This window comes from Melitaea cinxia, chromosome 13 (genome assembly GCF_905220565.1).
Source record: "Melitaea cinxia chromosome 13, ilMelCinx1.1, whole genome shotgun sequence".
In the NCBI taxonomy this organism is placed as follows: domain Eukaryota; kingdom Metazoa; phylum Arthropoda; class Insecta; order Lepidoptera; family Nymphalidae; genus Melitaea; species Melitaea cinxia.
Window position 1 is genome coordinate 6629418 of NC_059406.1, and position 10406 is coordinate 6639823.

The window sequence follows — 10406 nt, forward strand, 5'->3', positions numbered from 1 at the left end:
GTAGCGTTGTGGTCCAGCGGTGGGTAAGGTAGCGAGAGGTCCTGAGGAGGGTCTGTGGTAAGATCGGTAATGTGCTTGCGACTCTTCTGGTGTTGCAGGCTTCTATAGCTACGGTAGCCGCTTACCATCAGATGGTCCATATGCTTGTTTGCCAACCTAGTTGTATAGTAAATTTGATTATTTTTTTTTAATTATTTTTATTTTTATAATTTTTAACCGACTTCCAAAAAAGGAGGAGGTTCTCAATTCAACTGTTTTTTTTTTTTTTTTCTTTTTTTTTTTTTTTTTTTTTTATGTATGTTACATCAGAACTTTTGCCCGTGTGGACCGATTTCGACAAGTTTTGTTTTAATCGAAAGGTGGTGTGTGCCAATTGGTCCCATTTAAATTTATTTGAGATCTAACAACTACTTTTCGAGTTATATCTAATAATGTGTTTTTACTTGACGCTTTTTTCGTCGACCTACGTTGTATTATACCGCATAACTTTCTACTGGATGTACCGATTTTGATAATTCTTTTTTTGTTGGAAAGGGGATATCTCTAGTTTGGTACTGTGATAAGGAAACTAGGATCTGATGATGGGATCCTAGAGGAATCGAGGGAAACTCTCGAAAATCCGTAATAACTTTTTACTGGGTGTACCGATTTTGATAATTTTTAATTTAATCGAAAGCTGATGTTTATCATGTGGTCACATATAAATTTTATTGAGATCTGATAACTACTTTTTGAGTGATCTTTAATAACGCGTAGTTGCTTGACTATTTTTTCGTCGATCTACGTTGTATTACTGGTCGATGTAATTGAAGTCGGTTTTTTTTTTTTCGTTTGCGAGCAAACACAATTATTTTAAAAATAATTTTTATTTTTACTATTTTTTTTTTTTTTTGTTATCGCTGGACACATTTCTCACTCTGGTATTCTCAGTAAGTCCTTTCATTTCATACTCCTCCCTTTAAAAATCTCCCATATTGGATTTAGAGTAACGTCCCTTTATTTGTTGAGTTACTCTCTGCAAACCTTTCATTTGATATCCATATAGGAAAGCATAAAACACGTGGTCCACCATCTGTAGAAGTCCGCCGTATTGGATTTAGAGTAACATTTTTTAACCGACTTCAAAAAAAGGAGGAGGTTACTCAATTCGACCGTATATATATATATATTTTTTTTTTTTTTTTATGTATGTTCTGAGATAACTTCTTCGTTTATGAACCGATTTTGATAATTCTTTTTTTGTTGGAAAGGAGATATTCATAGTTTGGTACCATGATAAGGAAACCAGGATCTGATGATGGTGTTTGCGATGAATTCAGCAAAACAAAATAAAGTAATAATAGACAACTTTATTGCGTATTAAACAGACAATAATTTTAAAATGTGTAACGTGCGTCGAGTCTCGCGCTCAAAGTTCGACTCCGCGGGGGCCCGGAGGGGGGAAGAAGGACACGGTGGGGCGCGGTGAAGGCGGCGGCGGCGCAGGCCGGTCGCCGTGACGTCGTCGCGCTTGCTTGTGCGCGTACATACTGCCCCCGTTGAAAGACGTTTTCAAACTATTCTTCTTTCGTTTTTCTCTAGTTAGGCATCCGGAGATGTTGGAAGAAGGCATATTTTATTGAATGCTCTCCTCATAGTTCCTTTTGCTGTGAAGATATCTGCTACTCTGTTTATGCCATCTGGACCAGGGTACAATCGAGTAATGCGCCCAAGGCGCCATCGTAGTGGAGGTAATTGGTCTTCTTTCAGGACAACCATGTCGCCGATTTGAAGGTCACGCTGCCGAGTTCGCCATTTCGTTCGTTGCTGCAGCTCAGCGATGAACTCCCTGCGCCAACGCTCCCAAAAGTGTTGTCTCAGCTGCTCAATAAACTCATATCTGTTAGGCCTTTTAGTGGTGACAGGCAGTGACGGTACCGACATCAGAGGTCGCCCAATCAAAAAGTGTCCTGGAGTCAATGGATATAGATCAGTGGGGTCTGACGAAAGAGGAGATAGCGGGCGGGAATTAAGGATTGCTTCTATTTGGGTAAAAAGCGTCGCTAGTTCCTCAAACGTCAGAGAAGCATTGCTTGCTACACGTTTTAAATGGCTCTTTGCTGACTTAATACCAGCCTCCCAGATTCCTCCGAAATGAGGCGCGTACGCGGGACTGAATACAAACTTAATCTTTTCAGCGCTTGCGTAATCGGACACGGACTGACGGCTGGCTTTAAGAACCCTACCTAATTCATTCTTTGCACCCACAAAATTAGTACCATTATCGCAGTAAATTACTTGAGGTCTGCTCCGTCGAGACACAAACCTGCGTAGGCAAAGAAGAAAAGCATCGCTAGACATTGAGCTCACCGTCTCTAAGTGCAGAGCCTTTGTTTGAAGACAAACAAACAGTGCAAGGAAACATTTGGTTATATTACTGCCACGACCCTTTTTGCTAGCAATTAAAAAAGGCCCAGCGAAATCAATTCCGCAAGTATCAAAAGCGAAGCTTGAGGATACTCTTACAGACGGTAAAGTACCCATTATAGGTTTTATCACTTGACCACGCATACGCGCACAAACAATGCACTTTCTCGTTACGCTGCGAGCTAAGTTTCTGCCCCCGATAAGCCAAAACTCTTCGCGTACCGCAGCTAGTAATAACTGTGGACCAGCATGAAGTAAACGAATGTGTTCATGCCTCATGAGTATTTTAGAAAAATGATGTTTGCCGTCTAATAAAATAGGATGCTTTTTATTAAAATCAAATTTTGAATTTTGCAATCTGCCACCTACTCGGAGAATTCCTAACGTATCTATAAATGGATCTAAAGGCAGTAATTTAGACTTAAGAGGCAAACTTTTATCTTTAGCAATAGTATAAAGTTCATTAGCAAACGATTCTAACTGAGCTTGCTTAACTAACAACATTAACGAGTTCTCCAGTTCCTCAGGTTCAATTACATCATTACTTACAGCATTTTTACGACATTTATTTATAAATCTTAAGACATAAGCTACGATCCTCTTTAATTTATCATATCGAGAATATTTTTCGAATTTTACAAGTGAACAGTTATTAATTTTAGTGTCCACTTTCGTACATGTAAATACTTTTAACTCTGGTAAATTATTAGTTGCAAAGGACCCTTGAATAGGCCACTCAGATTCTTCCTTCGCTAAGAAGGAAGGACCTCGCCACCACAAAGTAGAATCCTGAAGCTGCTGCGGTTCAATCCCTCTGGACACTAAATTAGCAGGATTCTGATCTGTTGGTACATGCATCCAAGCGAATTCCTTAGTAAGATCGTTTATTTCGATTACCCTGTTTAAAACAAAGGTTTTTAAATTTCGGGATTGAGTGTTTAACCAACCTAGCACAATAGTAGAATCGGTCCATATTTTTTTTTTGCTAATATTACAAGTAAGTGATTCTATAACCTTGGCACACAATCGTGCTCCTAGCAACGCACCACATAGCTCAAGGCGTGGTATCGTCAACGTTTTTAATGGCGCCACTCGTGCTTTAGCGCATAACAGCTGTACATTAACGTGCCCTTCTCTATCTACGGTTCGTAAGTACACAGTGGCCCCATATGTGTGCTGAGATGCGTCCACAAAGCAATGCAGATCAATGTCACAATCAGTATATTTTAACACATGCCTAGGTATTACTATTGATGACAATTGAGCCAAATTTTGAATAAAAGAAGTCCATTTACTAGCTTCGTCACTAGGAAGAGGCTGATCCCAATCGATTTTATTACTCCACAATTGTTGAAGAAAGATTTTTGACTTTATAATGCTTGCAGATAATAAACCCAACGGATCAAAAATCTTGCAGGTCATGGAAGTAACTGTCCTTTTCGTGATAACATTGTCAACCGGTATATCTGTAGAAAAGAAAAGCGTGTCCGATTTGGGTGACCAGTTAAGACCTAGGACGCTAGATTGTTTGTTCCAGTCACGAACCTCGCACACATCAGTTTGATTTTTAAATAATTCAGAGCAGTTTGTGCGAAATTTGCGCAAAGGAAACATGCAGACTCTAAAGTTTGAGTGACACCGTTGTATATTTTTCTGAGCTCATCGACACTATTTGAACCTGTACTCAGATCGTCCATGTAAAAATCGCGTTTAATTACATTAGCAACAATTTCATCATTGCATTCCTGAGACAATTGCAAGAGACATCTAGTGGCCAAATGAGGAGCAGAAGCCATACCGTAAGTGACAGTGTTTAATTTTAATATTTTGAGAGGCTGTTCCTCATCTTCGCGCCACAAGATAAGCTGTAAATGACGTTGAGAGTTATCTATTTCTATCTGCCGATACATTTTTTCAATGTCCCCAGTTAATACAAATTTATGTATACGAAAACGCAATAAAATTTCGAATAAATCGCTCTGAACTACAGGCCCTACCATTTGGATATCATTTAGTGACTTCCCAGAAGATGATTTAGCAGACGCATCGAACACGACTCTCACTTTTGTAGTTTCCTTCTCCTCACGTACTACCGCATGGTGAGGTAAATAAAAACCGAATGAAGGTCGATCAACCTCTGATAAATGTCCTAATTCCTGATATTCTTTAATAAAGTCAACGTATTTTTGTTTAAAATTTAAATTTTTATTCAATTTCTTCTCAAGGTTCAAGAATTTTCCGCGTGCACTGTAAAATGACTCACCCAAAGAATCTTCGGGTGATTCTTTAAACGGCATTTTAACAGAAAATCTACCATTACTTAACCTTGAAGTGTTATTTACAAAATGAGTTTCACACAATTGCTCTTCTACAGAGAATAAATTATCTTTAGTCGTAGGTAACTCTTCTACTTCCCAGAATCTTTTCATACTTTCATAAATATCTAATTGATTAAAATTACACATAAAATTATCGTTACAAGTACTTTTACCTACTGGGCCAGACACAAGCCACCCCAGTTTTGAATCTAGCAACGTAGGCTTGTCTTGACCTAACTTGATCTGTTGTGTACCTATAATATCCCAAAAAACATCTGCGCCTATAAGTATATCAATATCAGCTGGTTGATAAAATGCAGGGTCGGCCAGCTCGATGTTTAATGGTAAGTTCAAGTTCTGCAATTCAATTTTGTTATTAGGCACGCTACCGGTAATCCTAGGTACAATGAGGCATCTCAACTTAGCCGTAAAAGAAGATACTCTAGAATTTAATTGTACACAGCAGCGCTCAGATATATCAAAACCGATATTATTTATACCCGATACGTTTATAGGTTTCACTCGATTTACAGATAAACCCATTTTATTTTTGAAATTAGTAGTCATGAAGCAGGATTGACTCCCAGTATCTAATAATATTCGAGCCCTTTGACAGCTATTGTTCTGTGGATTAACTATATCTACAAGAGCGGTACACAGTAGTACTTCTTTTGCGCCAGCTATTGCCAAAGAGACGGGTGCAGCCTTCAAAACCTCTGAAATTTCTTTATGGAGTAAACTGTTATGTTTCCCCTTGCATGACCTACAACAACCCTTTAAACGGCACCTGTGCGCATTGTGCCCTTCGCGGAGACAGTTTGAACATAATTTTAATTTATTTACCTCACTCTGTCTGTCCTCCAAACTCATTTCTAAAAAGACGGGACACAAATACACACGGTGGTCCTTCTTACATATACTACATACAATCCGTTTTGACACTTCCGTATTAGCAGCGACTAATGATTTAGAAGATTGTTGTGACTTATAATTAGACTTATAGTCATGGGTGTGTTTATCCGAGCGGGTACCTTGAGTGGTTTCTAACACATCCGCGCGATTACGAAGAAAAGTCTTAAATTCAAGTAACGTAGGTAAATCGGAGAGGTTACCCTTGTATTCCTCCCATTTTCTATTTGTATTAATATCTAATTTAGATGACATCATAAATATAACCAAAACGTCCCATTGCTCAGTAGGTAAGCCTAACGTTCCGAGTGCTCTTAAATTTTTAGATACTTGATCAATAAGATAACGCAAAGCTTTGTAAGACTCTCGCGTTATAGGTTCGATGTTGAACAATGCCTTTAGATGATTGTTTATTAAAATATTTTTATTATTATACCTTTCACATAATAAATCCCACGCAACCCTGTAATTCGCAGAGGTAAATTCTATGGATTTTATAACAACAGTAGCACTGCCTTCTAAAGCAGACCTCAAGTAATGGAATTTGTTTATCGTAGGTATAGTATCATTAGAATTAATTAACGAGTCGAACGTATCTCTAAATTCCAACCATTTTAAGTAGTTCCCGTCAAAATTCGGGAGTTTAATCGTGGGCAATTTGATTGTATTAAGAGCATGAGAACAAGTGCCTGATAGCTTGGAATTTACAGAACCCTCGGCTCGATCCCTGCTTTGAGAAATCGAATCGATTATTTCCTGCGTAGTCGATATCAAAGAATAAAATTGAGATTCTATGAAGTCTCTTTCTCTAATTTGTTCATCCTGGTCGGTACTTAAAAGTTCAATTTGATCTTGCAATTCATCAAAACTAGTAAACAACTCTTGGAATTTAGTTAATCTCAATGAAATTTCTTTTACTTGAGCACCAGTTAAATCTGCAGGTTTAATTTGATTTAAAACCGTTATATATTCTCTAAATTTAGTTAAACGACCTTTAATCGTACTGCGTTTCTTTAAAAGTTCTTTCAAACCACTCATTTCAGTTTCCGGCATTGTATAGAACAAAGAATGAATTAAATAAAGTAAAAATGTTCACTCAAACCAGTTATCGCAGTAGCCCGCCGCAGCTGTTCCAATTCCGCCAGCGCTGATCACGCTAAATACACCCCGAGTAGGTGGTACTTGCTTCGAAGTCCCTGGAATGTTCGGCAAAATGCATTAATAATGCGGAACAAAGAAATAATTATTTTTTAAAAAGCGGGTAGAAAATAATCTGCTATGGGAATTTTGTTGCATACGACAATTTATTTTTAATGATAAAATCTAATTTAAAACGCATTAATTTAAGCAATCGGTAATTAATTAAGCACAAAAATAGCAAACGCAGATAAGTAGACAGCCTTATTGTTCATGCAAGTAATAAAAGACCTTCAGTTTTAAGTATAAATTAATAGTAGTAATATAAGCTAAAAATTATTATTTTATTTAAAATGCAAAATCATTCAGTACATTAATATTAGTTCAATAACAACGATTTTATTGTTCAAAAATAATTTAGCTTACGAGTCGAAAGAATAAGAATAGTATATAAGCGCAAGCGTCAGCGTATATACACTTTGTAAAGCTTTAGCTAACAGGCGGAGAAAGTACGCATAAAGCAAGATACTTCAATAATATGCCCAAGGAAATAGCTACGCTTTTTACACAAAAGAAAAAAAAAAAGGAAAACGGAATTTAAAGTAAGGAAAAATAGGAACGGATCACTTCCCTCAGGTTGACCTCCGGAATCGTGCACGAAATAGTCCGCCAGGCCCTGTTGCGAAGCAGCTGATGTCCGTTGTAGTCCCTTTACTTGACCGTTAGCACTAAGTATGTCCTTATGACCTCTTGTTATGACCTTGTAGACTGCTGTAGGCTGTAGTAAGTCCTGTCACGGTCGCCACTTTGTTTGCGATGAATTCAGCAAAACAAAATAAAGTAATAATAGACAACTTTATTGCGTATTAAACAGACAATAATTTTAAAATGTGTAACGTGCGTCGAGTCTCGCGCTCAAAGTTCGACTCCGCGGGGGCCCGGAGGGGGGAAGAAGGACACGGTGGGGCGCGGTGAAGGCGGCGGCGGCGCAGGCCGGTCGCCGTGACGTCGTCGCGCTTGCTTGTGCGCGTACAGATGGGATCCCAGAGAAATCGAGGGAAACTTTCAAAAATCGTAAGGGCGACTAGTAAATTTAATCATGTTTTCATTAAGTACTATAAAGTACTACTATTTAATAAAGGTCTGGAGTCGATCTGATGATGGAGAAGAAAGATAGTCGAGGGAACTCTTCAACAATTTATAGCAATTACCTACTTTTTGAACTTAATTTGTTTCTATTGATGAGAACTTTGCACCTGTATTAGTTATAAGTGCCATTACAGTCTGATGATGGAGACAAAAGTTAGTCGAGGGAACTCTTTAACGATTTATAGCAATTACCTGCTGTTTGAACTTAATTCGTTTCTATTGATGAGAACTTTGCATATGTATGAGTTATAAGTGCCATTTCAGTCTGATGATGGAGACGAAAGATAGTCGAGGGAACTCTTCAACGACTTATAGCAATTACCTGGTGTTTGAACTTAATTCGTTTCTATTGATGAGAACTTTGCACCTATATGAGTTACAAGTGCCATTACAGTCTGATGATGGAGACGAAAGATAATCGAGGGAACTTTTCAACGGTTTATAGCAATTACCTGTTGTGTGATCATCTGTGTCGCAGGACCAGGTTTGATGATGGAGCCCATAAACACTCGAGGGAATTTCTCAACAATTTACAGCAGTTACCTATTGCTGTTTGACGACCGCTTTGATATAATGGTGCATGTGCCGTGTCGGCGGCGCCTAAACACCGACGGTCGCGAGTTCTATTCCCGCTCGGAGTGGATATTTATGTTTATACAGATATTTATTTTCGGTCTAGGTGTTAATCTTTGTGGTTCTCCCAACCTAGCCTCAGAGAACACGCTAGGCTGTCAGTCCCGGTTGTTATTACGTACACCTGATAGCGAACTTTACCCATAGTATGTCGACGCGTTAGCGCAGCGGTCACAGCACCGGCTGTTGCGCTGGCGTTAGTGGGTTCAATCCCCGCGCACGACAGACATTTGTATTGGCCATATAGATGTTTGTCATTGTCTGGGTGTTTGTGCTTGTGTATTGTGTATGTTTCCGGACCCCCGATATCTACTCATCACTAAAAATTGTAAAATAAAATAATTTTTAACAAAAAAAAAAACCGACTTCAAACAGGAAACTAAAAAGTGAAAAATAAATTTACTTAGTACAAAGTAATTCGTATTTTGATTTAATTAATCAGAAATGATTAAATAAATATTTTATAATTTTGAAGTTGGTGCCAAGTAAATACTACAACAACCTGGCTACAATAACAAATACAAAGTACACACACACAACAAACAAGTACAAAAAATATTATTAGATATGTCAAAACAATAACAGAATAATAACAGTATTCAACCTAATAGTCAATGAAACAAATTATGAAAGAAAACTGAATACAACTTACGAGTAGATACTAGAGTAGTTATTGTTTTACTGTATATTAACTCAGATGAAACCACACAAAATGTCTAATATGAGGTACACAGCTACCACGTAAGCTTTTTATTCTTCTATTTAGTACACCACCAAGTAAATCTATGAATATCGCGCTCCGTCACGTTCAACCTTAATAATTTACCTGCACTGGATATAAATTTTTAGAGAGTATATGTATGTACAGATTGCCTAGTGATTTAGTGTTAAAATATTTTCAGTTTTGTAAAAATAAACGTACGCAATTTGTTTATCTTATATAACTATTGGGATTTTTGAGATAATGTACACATAAGTGAGATAATAAATGATATGTTAGTTTTTGTTTAGTATTATGCGTAACCAATATTGATATACAAAAAATAATGTCAAATACTGTAAATATTTAACATTTATATCATATCGAGTTCATGAATCATAACGATCGTCCAATCATGAAATTTATAGGAGTAGCTATGTTCCACTTTGTATTATATTATTAATGACCTCGAATCGCTATTATTTGTGCCAAATATTAGTAGCGTATTGAGTGTTTACAGTAAAGTGTAATTTTGATTGAATACATGTATACGATACAAGAAACCCGCCCGGGCTTCACACGGGTGCAATGCCGATACTAAATATACTACAGAATGTCTTCATTTATAGTGTGAAGCTAGCTATGGTTGTTAACATAATACCAACAACATTCAAATATTTGTCGTTAGATTACACGTTGTTACAGAATGCGTTAAGAAATAAAGGGACATACATACAGACAAACAGATAAAAATTCTAAAAACTATATTTTTGGCTTTTGTGTCGATTGTAGATCATATCCCAAGTATGTATAAGATATATATTTCTTTGTTATTATTTATTCAAACTCTGTATACCTCACGAACTAACAAAGTGATTCGAAATTATGATTTTGATACCAGAATTATCGATGAACATATATAATAGGCTATATAGCAAAGCTTTTAAACACAACTACTAGAACTTGATGATTAAGTAAGCGCTTTTTGTCTACTTTTTAAAACATTGTATACGCTTACTACAGACCGCTGATATACTTGTATAGCTTCATATAATAAAAAATACACCATAATTAGCACTACACTTAATTAATTACATCAGTCATATCACTGGTTTGTGGCTGTTGCGCTGGCGGTTGCGGATTCGATCCCACAA

At 37.2% G+C, this 10406-nt stretch overlaps 2 protein-coding genes across 2 annotated transcripts; both read right to left on the reverse strand.

Moving 5' to 3' along the window:
• Positions 1–1581: 1581 nt before the first annotated feature.
• LOC123659288 lies at positions 1582–3828 on the reverse strand. The gene has a single exon (XM_045594535.1). The coding sequence runs from the start codon at positions 3826–3828 to the stop codon at positions 1582–1584; it is 2247 nt and encodes a 748-aa protein (XP_045450491.1).
• An 89-nt stretch (positions 3829–3917) lies between these two features.
• Positions 3918–6686, reverse strand: LOC123659289. Its single transcript, XM_045594536.1, has one exon. It carries the CDS (start codon positions 6684–6686, stop codon positions 3918–3920), a length of 2769 nt encoding a protein of 922 aa, XP_045450492.1.
• Positions 6687–10406: the final 3720 nt, after the last annotated feature.

Excerpts from the sequence above, each read along its gene's own strand:
- LOC123659288 (XM_045594535.1), bottom strand. The coding sequence starts at position 3,828 with ATGACCTGCAAGATTTTTGATCCGTTGGGTTTATTATCTGCAAGCATT.
- LOC123659289 (XM_045594536.1), bottom strand. The coding sequence starts at position 6,686 with ATGCCGGAAACTGAAATGAGTGGTTTGAAAGAACTTTTAAAGAAACGC.